Raw genomic sequence first — 12435 nt, forward strand, 5'->3', positions numbered from 1 at the left:
TAAGACAGCTTTTTTTTAAGACAGAAGAGAAAAATAAATATAATTAAAATTTCCCATTATAGGGACTGAGCACAGTGGCTCATGCCTGCAATCCTAGCACTTTGGTAGGCTGAGACAGGTGGATCACCTGGGCCCAAGGGTTCGAGAACAGCATGGGCAACGTGGCAAAATCTCATCTCTACAAAAGATACAAAAATGAACCGGCATGGTGACATGCGCCTGTAGTCTCAGCTACTGGAGAGCTGAAGCAGAAGATCACCTAAGCCCAGGAGGTTGAGGCTGCAGTGAGCTGTGATCACACCACTGCACTCCAGCCTGGGAACAAGTGGGACCTTGTTTCAAAAAAAAAATTAAATATTAAAAGAAAACTCTCCCATTATAGAAGACTTCAGAAATAAAAATTACATATGATACCTAAGAGAAACACTCACAGCCTCAAATAAAAGTTAAAAAATACTAATGTTTACTGGGATTTTAAAATGTGCTGGGCATTGTGCTAAGCATGGTATCTGAATTAATTCAATCCTCACAAAAAATGAATAAAATTGGTTCCAATATTATCCTCATTTGACAAATGAAGAAACTAAGGCACAGAGAAGTTAAATAACTTCCCTAAAGCCGTTCAGTAGATGGGACTTGGCAGAATTTGAACCTAGGCAGCCTGGTCCCAGTTCCCAGCCTTTAGAGCCACCAAGCTGACTGCCTTTCAAGTAAAAAGGACAGCAAATTCAAGCAAATGGACAACAGAAGAGTGATAGTATAACAGTATTAATTATAAAAAGGAGAAAAGATGTTGTCAATAATGATACATACAGTTTACAATCAAGAAAAATAAATACTAGTATAGGAGTACCCAGAACCTTACAGTCTCTGCCCCACAGTAGATGTTCAGGAAGTGTCTGCTGGATAAATGAATAAGCTAATATAGAAGCCAACAAAGATCAGGCAAGAAGGGGGAAAAAAAAAAACATAAAATATCCAAAAACTAAAAGCTGACAGGAGAACAGTAGCAAAAAATAAGTACAGTCAGTTCTGCTATAAACACTTGTTTAAAAAATGGGAATTAGTTCCAAAGTGATTAATTGTATGAGGAAATAAATTTTGCTTTGTTTATGCACAATTTAGTCTCCAAGAAACAGGAGATGAAGGTACAAAACTGCACTCAGCTAAACAAAGCTGTGTAGGGAATACACAAGGCACACGGCACACCATAAAGATCTACCAGCTCTCTCAGTTCACCAAGGGTTATGAGGCAGTCCTCCACATCTGCTATTCAACTTTCCAACAGATTTCAGATAACCTACTTGCCACTGCTTCTCAGTAATAACTGGAATCTATATTCCTTCTGATACATACTTCCACAAGCAAACTTTAGGTCTTTTTCAAGGTAAACTGGCATATTTATTTAAGCATTTTTTAACCAATTTAACGCAGGTAAAACTGGATTAGCATCTTTACTAGGTTTCCATCTTTTGTGTGTGTCTATGTCACTAATTAAGTTTTTGAGTGCTGTGCCCTAACTGTATTTTTTCATGAGCCCTGTGGTTTAATATTGCACAATTTTGCATAATATGATTTTTAGGAGTGTGTATGCAATATGACAGCAGAACTGACTGTACGATGATAAAAATAGCAATTGTAAAATACTGAATTAGCAGATACCAAACTCTATATTCTACAAACACAATCTTTTCAAATACCAGTAGAAGTTTCATGAACATTGATTACACATTAAGCCACAAAGAAAAATTCAAAAAATTCTAAAGAGTAAAAAGTATACAGGCCAGGCGTGGTGGCTACGCCTGTATTCCCAGCACTTTGGGAGGCCAAGGCGAGAGGATCACTTGAGGTCAGGAGTTCAAAACCAGCCTGGCCAACATGATGAAACCCCATCTCTACTAAAAATACAAAACATAGGCCAGGCATGGTGGCAGGCATCTGTAATCCCAGCACTTTGGGAGGCTGAGGCGGGTGGATCACCTGAGGTTAGGAGTTCAAGACCAGCCTGACCAACATAGTAAAAACCCATCTCTACTAAAAATACAAAAATTAGCCAGGCATGGTGGTGGGCACCTGTAATCCCAGCTACTTGGGAGGCTGAGGCTGGAGAATCACTTGAACCCAGAAGGAGGAAGTTGCAGGGAACTGAGATTGCACCACTGCACTCCAGCCTGGGTGATAGAGTGAGACTCAGTCTCCAAAAAAAAAAAAAAAAAAAAAAAGTATACAGTCCATACTCTATGGCCATAAGACATAAGACATTAAAGCTAGTTTAATATAACTGAGAAAAAATAGCACTTGCAAATTGAAGATTATTTTCCTAACATACTCAAGTCAAAAAGAAAACAGTTGTACAGTTATTAAATATTTAGGGGGAAAATACGATAATGAGAAAACAGCATATAAATTGGTAAAATATATGTGATTCTAGGAGGGTAAGGTGGGCAAAACCCAACAAAATTAAGTAAATCAAAATGAAGAAAAAAATCAGATTCCCAAAAGAATTAACAAAAAAGCAAAAATAACTATAGATGGGATAAATTCTTAAAATCAGAAACAAACTGAGTAAAACAGCTACAAAATTATTTTCTCAGAAAATATGAAATATTATTCATACTCAAGTAGTAATGGAAGACCTAAAGACCTAAATTTTTTTTTTTAGAGTCGAAGTCTCACCCTGTCACCCAGACTTGAGTGCAGAGGCATGATCACAGCTCACTGTAGCCTCTAATTCTTGGGCTCAAGTGATTCTCCTATATCAGTCTCCCAAGTCACTGAGATTATAGCCATTAGCCACTGTACTTGGCAAAAATTTTTTTAATCTTAAAACTTAATTTAAAAATTCCCTTTATAAAACAAACACCAAAGCCTATGTGGTTTAACGAAACAGCTAGTAATGTCTGAAAGGTTGCAAACTAGTGTATCTAAACTACAGATTCAGAAATGCTGATGTAATCTGTTTGGCTGTGTATATATATGTGTGTGTATGTGTGTGTGCATGTGTGTGTGTTTATACAGGCACGTGTGCATGTCTGTGTGTGTGTGTGTGTGTGTGTGTGTGTGTGTTTATACAGGCACATGTGTGCATGTCCATGTGTGAGTATGTTTTTACTCATGCACATGTGTGCATGTTCAGGGATATTCATCTAAACTGATAGCTCACATTTCAATGTAAAATCTCTACATAATATTTTGGAATTCTAGCTTGTCCTGAGTAACTGGAGGGATATCCTGACAACTCTGGTTCCAGTGGCAGCACATGGCTAGAGAGGATGTGGCTAGCCCCTTTGGATGAGGTAGTTAATTCATCCCATTACCTATGGAAAATATACCCTTCACTTAAAGTATCTTCCTAGCCCAACCTATAAACATTTTAAGCCTGCTATCAGGAGAGGGGGGAAAAAAACTCCAAAGAAAATTATAAAAAATCAATTATCCCCAAATTATCTTCAAATGTTTACACCAGTTTTCATCAAAATCCAAAGAGATTACTTTTTTGATGGAGTATGAAGAATTTAACAAATTAATTCTAAAGCACTTTGGGAAAATTAAATGTTCACTCATTAAAAGAACTTTTTAATGCAGTTAACAATAATGCATTGTATATTTCAAAATAACTAAAAGAACTGCAATGTTCCTAACACAAGAAAATGATAAATGTTTGAGGTGACAGATATCCCAATTACCCTGATTTGATCATTATACACTACATGCTTATGTTAAAATACCAGATGTACCCCATAAATATGTACAACTATTATGTATCCATAATAACTAAAAATATTTTTTTAAAAAGACAAGGGGAAACTTCAACCGCCAGTAATGTAATATATCATAAAGGCACAACAATTATAGTCAAACACAAAAGTCCATGAAACAGGTCAAAATGCCCAGGAACTAGTGCACATTTAAATATAATAAAGATTACACTTCAAATCACTAAAAAAGAATGGACTAGTTCAATCTTAAGGATGCAGGATAGCAAAGTGTGCAAAAGAGGCATCCTCTAGAGCTGGACAGCCTATACCACATTGAATACCAGGCTGCCCTGTGACCCTGGACAACTCAGTGTCCTGATGCATAAAACAAGTAAAATAATTGTACCTATTTCACAGAATTGTTTAGAAGATTATCAGTTACAATTTGTAAAGTGCTTAGAACAGACTTAACACAGCAAGTGCTATATAAGTGACATTAGATAAATTAAACAATTCATTATAAGATAATTCTTAACTCCAGGGATACATGGAGATCATAAAACCTCCCATCATAACATATTTTTTTTAATTTTCAGTTTTTTTTAAAAGTAAATGGTAAAAAATGAAATGAGGAAGAAAATACACTGTTTATTTGACCTCTAGATTGGAGAAAACGTTTTAAAACATGACAGCAAAACCAGTATCTAAAGAAAACAGAGTAACAGATTTGAGTACATAAATAAATGTGCTAAAAGTGTGTATATCAAACACTAAAAGACTACAATACAAATTTGAGGAAAAATACAAGTTAAGGAATATAAACAGACATAAATATTCCTAAAAATCAGTAAGAGAAAGTACAATAAGCAAATCATAACACCTTATCCTGTATGAGAAAATATAGAACATTGTTACCAATCAAAAATAGAAATTAAAATAAAATTTTTCAACCATTGAATTGGTCAATGATTTCAAAAATTCTATTGCTGACCAACAGGCAAAGAAACTGACACTCTTTATATGGAAGACTGAAAAATACACTAAAACAAACTATACAGCAGTCGCTTTAATTATTTGCTTAAAAAAACCTTCAAAATATTATGCCGCTTTGACCTAGCAATTCCATTTGTGGGACAAAGTTGAAACATAGGATTTTTTTTCCCCCAAGGCAGAGTCTCACTCTGTCACCCAGGCTGTAGTAAAGTGGCACTATCTTAACTCACTACAACCCTCTGCTTCCTGGCTCCAAGAGATTCTTGTGCCTGAGTCTCCTGAGTAGCTGGGATTACAGGCGTGAGCCACCATACCTGGCTCATTTTTTTGTATTTTTAGTAGAGATGGGGTTTCACCATGTTGGCCAGGGTGGTCTTGAACTCCTGCCCTCAGATGATCTGCCTGGCTTGGCCTCCCAAAGTGCTAGGATTACAAGAGTGAGCTACTGCGCCCAATGGAACACAGGATTTAAATGGACAAGTTTCAAATGGCTTTCTCAGAGATGAACCAAAATCAATGAAAATGGGATGTAAAGAAATATTTTAAGTTTCAGATATAAAGCTAAGAATTTTCACCATCTAAAAATTCAATACTTAGTTCACTGTACAATTAATCTTTAATATTACTAAATTCCAAAAAAAGTTTTAAAACAAACCTTTTAACAGCATCCTTCTTCTGAATATCTATAATATCCCACCACTTTGAAAGGTAAGAGATCTCAGACCAAATAAACTTCCTCCGTGAGTCTTCTTTCAGCTTTAGGACCATGTTATTAAAAATATACTGAGTCTTGTCTCTAAAGTAGTCATTGAAAGTCTTCAACCAACCTAAATCAAGACACAAATATCTGATTTGTACAGCTGATTTCAACTCAGTCACATTCCATTGTACTTCTTTCGACATTCTTAGAAATTTCATTCATGGAAAGACATACTTTTAAATTTAACAGGTGTTTTCAATTAATGAAACTCCATTTTAGTTGTCTTGGGACTCAAAAACACACTAATATTAAAACCACGAAAATACTCTGAAAACTGTATAAATTCAAATAGAAATGAGAAAAATAAGATAGAGGACCTAAGGCCAAAAAGCAGTTATTTATATCTAATAAGTATAGTATCTAATTCAATTTTTTATCTCCAGTTTAAGGAATTTTTTTTGAACTTTATAAATCTAAACTGTGTTAACAAGTTGGCAGTACTGTTCTCATAATATAGAATCCAATTTTTTTCTTCTCATGCCACATCTAAAATTCTTCACCCATTAAATAAGTTAAACTAAGGAAAAAAGAGATTGCAAGTATAAAGCTAGCAGCAGACCAATAAGGTAATTATCGCATAAATATGAATACTGAGAAGTAGAATTTTGCAAAAAATAGGCATTTGTTCCCAAAGGCTGTTCATTATTCAATTGCTTAGAAGCACAAAGTAACACTAATCAAACAACAATGCAAACACAAATATGTAAAGTTTTCCAAAAGAGAATTGCAGATTTTGACAGTTTGGTCCTCTGGTTTTTCCTTTACTTTTCAAATATCCTGGAAATTTTATCTAAAGATATTTGCAATTTGGCTATAAGAAACATTTTTTAACACCAACAGGTCCAAATATAGCGCCATAAAGCAGATTACTAAAATGGTCAAGCAAAAGCATACACAGCTACCAATTCCACCTACTAGTGGCAGATAAAGTAGTTCCACTAAAAAATAACCCGTTCCCATCTAAGAAATCTTATAGGGAGAAGTTTCTATATATACAGGCTGAACTATTGGTCTATTGTTTCCAAATTTACATGTGAGAGAATTAAAGAATAAGGGAGTACAAATGGCTATTTCTTATCGATATATAGTTAATATACAGTTAATATCTATATATAGTTAATACACTATATTTGCTGGGTGGGGGGGGGGGGGGGAACAGAAAAAGAAAAGCCTGCCAGAAAGAGGGAAGACAAAACTATTCTGACGACGTGACTATAAGCTTTTGAAAAGAACACTACAGCTATGACTTATTTATTCCTCTTGCTTTAATTGAAATATACTCACTCATCCTGTAATTATTTACTGAACACCTATAATGTGGGACATATGGAGGAATGGGCCAAATAGAAATACAATCTCAAATACTCTTTTTAGGACTTTCTTGATCTGGGGCACTTCTAACCTAGTTTGTCACTAAAGATTACTTCCTGTTTCAACTTTTCCACATTTAACTAAAAAAGCCTGTGTCTTTTGAGGTTAAAACCTCAAAGATATTTCAGGAAATAGTGGTCCGCAAAGAATCCCACCTAGCTTCACAAAAGTACTAACCTGGAGCACTGCCCTCAGAGCACTGAGCCAGGATCCACCACTGGGTTCCTAGGGAATAGCCCAGAAAACACAACGAACCCTTAAACAAGATGCCCTAACTCCCTGCTAACCATGCCAGTAACACCAAGTTAAAAAACAAGTGCTCAGAGCTGAGCCTGGAACATATAATATAGTACTTGATAAATATAAACTGCTATTACTATCATTATTAATATTATTATCATTATCATCATCAGCCTTTAATTGCCCTTTCCCCACATCCGTACAATTAAACCAGGTAAAGGGGAAATAAAAAATATTTTGAAGGCCTAATTTTTAATAGTATACAATTAAAACATTTATGTAAACTGCTCTACATCTTAAACATACTTTAGTTACCCAAAATTTCAGTTTGCACCGAATTCACTCTATGCTCTTGTTATGGACAGATCTGTGTCATATGCTGAAGTCTCACCACCTGAAAAAGTGACTGTATTTGGAAAACAGGGTCTTTAAAGAGGTAATTAAGGTAAAATGAGGTCATGAAGATAGGCCATAATCCTATATGACTGACATACTTATAAGAAAAGGAGATGAGAACACAAGAAAGACCATGCAAAGACACAGGGAGAATGCAGCCACCAACAAGCCAAGGAGAGACAACCTCAAAAGAAACCAACCCTGCCAACACCTTGATGTTGGACTTCCAGCCTCCAGAACTGTGAAAAACCAAATTTCTGTTGTTTAAGCCATGTAGTCTGGTACTTTGCTATGGCAACCCTAGCAAACTTATTCAGCCCTAGAACAAATTAGCGTCATTACCATCCAAAAAGTAAAGATTGCAATGTGGGAATTCATTTTATCAAGTACCAACATAATATTTAACTGAATATACCCTATCTACCTACATATTGTAAAACTGAGCTAAATTCAAATGTACATAAGTAAATCTATTTCCGTAACATGCTTTTATTATATGCATGCAACAAGGACCATGTAAATTAAATGGTTCTGTTAGAATTATCGTTTTTAAGATATCATATATACCTTTTACCTAAATTTTAGCAAAGATCCAAATTAATTCCTAATTATCTGGCTACTAGCTAAAGAACTACAAATAGTGAAATGTCTCCAAATTAATTTGATAATAAAACTCCAGTAATCTAGTATAAATGGCAAATTTTTAAGGACTAATCTTTATGAAGATCAATAGAAGATTTTTTGTGTTTTTTTTTTTAAAGTACAATATTTATTTTCAACAGTTTTAACCTGTGATAAGTAAACCAAGACCATTTCAAAGAAGAGTTTATCATAAGAGTTTTCACAGAGGAATCACAGTGACTGAGGAGTCCATTTGGCCCTCAACACTTCATTCACCCCTCAACAATCATGAGGAAAATTTATCAAAGATATTCATGTGAGCCACAATACAAGCTCAGAGATGTCAACTTGAAAGCCTTTCAAAAAACCCATACTAATACCACCACAATGCAGCATAATTAATGAAGAATGAACTGAAAGATAGCCTCTTGAAGCTTTCAGTATTGAGTAATATAACAGTAAATTAGCTTTTATTGCTCTTATACAATAATCAAGTATTCCCTTTTACACTGAATTGGTTATTTCGTTTTCTAAATTACTTTAAAAACTACAATTGTATATTAATGTGAGACCAAGCAGAAAGAGTATTTTATAAAAAGTGGTAGGGGATGAATTTTTTTGACATAAAATTACATTCCTACCTCTAGATCTAATAATCTTAGGACACTGAGTTGCAAATTGATTTACTTAAAGTGGTCAATTCATAGCTACTTTTCTTTCTCTTGAATATACTTGAAAATTGAACCAGGCCTACAACAACATTAAGAATATCTTCAATTTATTCTTTGCTACTCTAACACTACTACCACCCATAAAAAAGCTAATAGCTACTTTAAATAAGTACAGAAATATTTAAAACAAAGAGTACCTAATTACAAGTTCCATAAAACAGGCATGAACCCAAATTCGATACCACTATTTAATTATTTTTTTAAGTTCTAAAATACAAAAATCTAATAAAGTTGGAAACTCTATTGCCTATATTCAATGTTCATGAACAATTAAACACCTAGTAATTGTTAACTGAGAAATCACAGTTTATTTTTAAAATTTTGAGCTCTAAGTCATAGGTTGGAAATCTAGAGACTATGTGGAGTTCTGATGCTCTTCAGGAACATTTAGTTTTATTTTGTTCAAGGGCATACACTAAGTACCACCATGATGACATGGGCAAGAGGTACCTGGCCCTGAGTCCTGGATTCTAGAAGGACCTCCCTAATCTAACTATACCCCTTTCAACTAGATAAATCCATGCGACAAACTGACCCAGAGTGTGCCCTGCTCTTCTGAGTACCAGAGTCCAGAAATCTGTCTAAACATCCCCAAACTGGTAGCCTACTGGGACTCTTCTCTAAGTCTTTCCCTATCAGGGCACTTAATCCTACAAATGGAAACCTCTCTAGCCTAAACAGTGGCCAAGAAGCTGTAGTTCGCAGAGATGCAGACCTGGCAGCAGTATCTCTTAAGGTAAGGTCCCTCCTGGTTTGGGACAGGGCCAGGTCTGGGAGGAGAAGGCAGCTGGCCTGCCCCATAGGCTGGCTCTCCCCATACACACCACCATATTCCAATGGGGAACTAGACCTAGAGCAATCTAAACCCCATTTGGTCTTCTAGATCACTGAGCTATTTCTCCAGGCAAGAAGAGAAGACCTATTTTTCTTTAGTAATTTATTACTTTGATTTGTAACTTTTAAATATTTAAACACAGGGTATGTGGGCCTTCTGTGTACTTTGCCCCAGATCCTGCAAACTTTAGAAGCAGGCCTGAGCACATACTACCACTCAAACTTTAAACCAGCCAATGTTAATGAATCTAACACCTACTGCAAACATACAAGAAGAGCAAGAGTTCAGTAAGTACTTAGTAAGATGAATGAAAGGTATAGCCAAAAGGACTGGGGGAAAAGTACAAATGCAAATTTATTACTTCAACTAGAAACGAAACTAAAGATAAAAAATACAACACTATTAGTTTTAACATGTTCACTGCCTGTTCTGATGCTAGCCTAATAGTCATTGTCCAATATCTTTAAGTTTCCACAATGTTTTTATTTTCAGAGAATCTGTCAGCCCTAAGAAGATTAAAACACCCATCCCTAAGAAAGCATGCCGCTCCACAAAGCACTGTTACACTATTACAGTTTTAATTGCTATAATAATGATGTTTTTCTTTTATTTTTATTTTTATTAATAACGATTTTTTAAGTATAGTAATTCCACTCAAAAGTTAAATAAGCACCAAACTTCAGGAAAACATGAAAAGATTTTGAATCAAAAATAATTATATCCAGATAAATAATACATTGGTAGTAACATTTAACATATGCAACTTAAGCCATATGGTTTTTTTCCCATTTCAATGTGACAAATATTGTCAAATTTTTAAAATAAAGTTCATTAAAAACAGGAATATCAGTCAGGCACAGTGGCTCACGCCTGTAATCCCACAACTTTGGGAGGCCGAGGCGGGTGGATCACGAGGTCAGGAGTTCGAGACCAGACTGGCCAACATGGTGAAACCCTGTCTCTACTAAAAACATAAAAATCAGCCAGGCATGATGGCAGGTACCTGTATGTAACCCCAAATACTTGGGATGCTGATGCAGGAGAATCCCTTGAACCCGGGAAGCAGAGGTTGCAGTGAGCTGAGATTACACCATTGCACTCCAGCCCGGGCAACAAGAGCAAAACTCCATCTCAAAAAAAAAAAAAAAAAAAAAAATAACAGAAATATCCTTTGTTCTAATAATTAATTTTCTTTTTTAATTTTAGATTCAAAAGATATATTTGCAGGTTTGTTCCCTGGGTATACTGCATTATGTTGTGATTTGGGCTTCTATTGATCCCATCACCCAAATAGTGAACAACAGTACCAACAGGTAGTTTTTTAACCCTTTCCCCTTTCCCTCTCTCCCTCCTTTTCGAATCCCTGATGTCTACTGTTCTCATCTAGCAATTAAGTTATTTTCTATCAACAAATGATGAACAGGTCTCTTCCATCACTTGTTAATCCTTCAATATTCAACTGCCACTTCCAGTCATATATTTAAGGGGTAACACAATCTTAAATGGTATTATTACTCAAATATGCTGCTGATCAATTTTAATTCCAACATTTCTATTATAAGTTAAGATTGCTTTTCCTCCCTGATAAACTGTGAAAAACTTTTAATTAACGTTCAGTTTATTCATTCAAACATGTACCTTGCATCTTGTAAGGGCACAGCAATAAAGCAAAGCTAAATGAAAACAGAGTCAACAGTGAAAATATGAACGAAATGCTATGGAAATAAAGAAATGGTAAAGACCTACCAAAAGAAAAGAAGAAGCATTCTTAGATTAGTCATCATCTGGATAGATAAAAAGGGTGATAGTTCCAAATAGAGGGAAGAGCATATGGAAAAGACAGGCAGTTGGGTATAGTTGCACTGCAGGGTACATGATGCAAATATGGTGAGAAATAGAAATAAAAATAGAAGTGGGAGACAGATCATTGAAAACCTTCTAAACCTTTCTTAAAGAGAACTTTGGAGGAAGGACATTAGGGTTTTCTGACCTGTACTTTCAAAAATAACTGTACTAAGAGTATGAAGACTAAAAAGGCAAAATAGAAGCAGAGAAACAGAAAATGAGACCACTGCAAAATTCTGTAAAAAATGATTATGGACTGCAGTGGAAATAAACAGAGGGGAAATAAGAGGTCAAGGAGACAAAATGAAAAGAAATAAGTAACCAACTGAAGTTTCTAAGAGAGGGTAAGAAGAGAGTCACAAATGAAGTCGAGGCTTCCAGAGACCTGTGAGCCTCGGAAAACCCATAAACCTCCTGATTCCTCTAAATGCTTTTAAACCCAGGTTTCCAAAATAATCAAACCTATTTTTTCCCAGTTGATTCAGTATCATTTAATAGTTGTCTAAGCTTATCAGCTTTAATTTCCTGAAGTTGTTTGAGAGAGATCATTTTTTGAATCCATATACAGATGCTTTTACTGGAAATTTTACCCCACACCAGAGGAACCTATTTGCATTATTGTCAGAGCAGCAGATGTTTTGTTCATCCTGCAGCTGTATATGTGTATACGTACAGTGTCCAACTGTGACTCCTTATTATATTGCTTTTCTAAGTACTCCTTAAAAGACCAACGCATTTTGATATCTGATAGCTGCAATTGTGTGATCAATCTCCAAGATAATTTCTAAATCTGTGCTAAAGTTTCTCCCCTCCCTTGTTAATGATCCAATCTATGAGCATCTAACACTGACTGACAATACTTCAGGCATTATAAGTCTTCCCCCGAGCTTGGTTATTTGAAATAATAAGAAAATTGTCTAAAATATGAGAGACACTGTTAGAAGG

At 35.3% G+C, this 12435-nt stretch overlaps 1 protein-coding gene across 1 annotated transcript in view; it reads right to left on the reverse strand.

The window, feature by feature from the left end:
- MAN2A1 (mannosidase alpha class 2A member 1) overlaps positions 1-12435 on the reverse strand; it is a 174776-nt gene that overhangs the window by 129241 nt on the left and 33100 nt on the right. The window contains exon 4 of the mRNA XM_003920707.4: positions 5347-5518. Coding sequence (XP_003920756.1) covers positions 5347-5518 — 172 coding nt within the window. The remainder of the gene's footprint in view (positions 1-5346; positions 5519-12435) is intronic.

The sequence above is a fragment of the Saimiri boliviensis genome, chromosome 1, assembly GCF_048565385.1.
Source record: "Saimiri boliviensis isolate mSaiBol1 chromosome 1, mSaiBol1.pri, whole genome shotgun sequence".
Lineage (NCBI taxonomy): Eukaryota > Metazoa > Chordata > Mammalia > Primates > Cebidae > Saimiri > Saimiri boliviensis.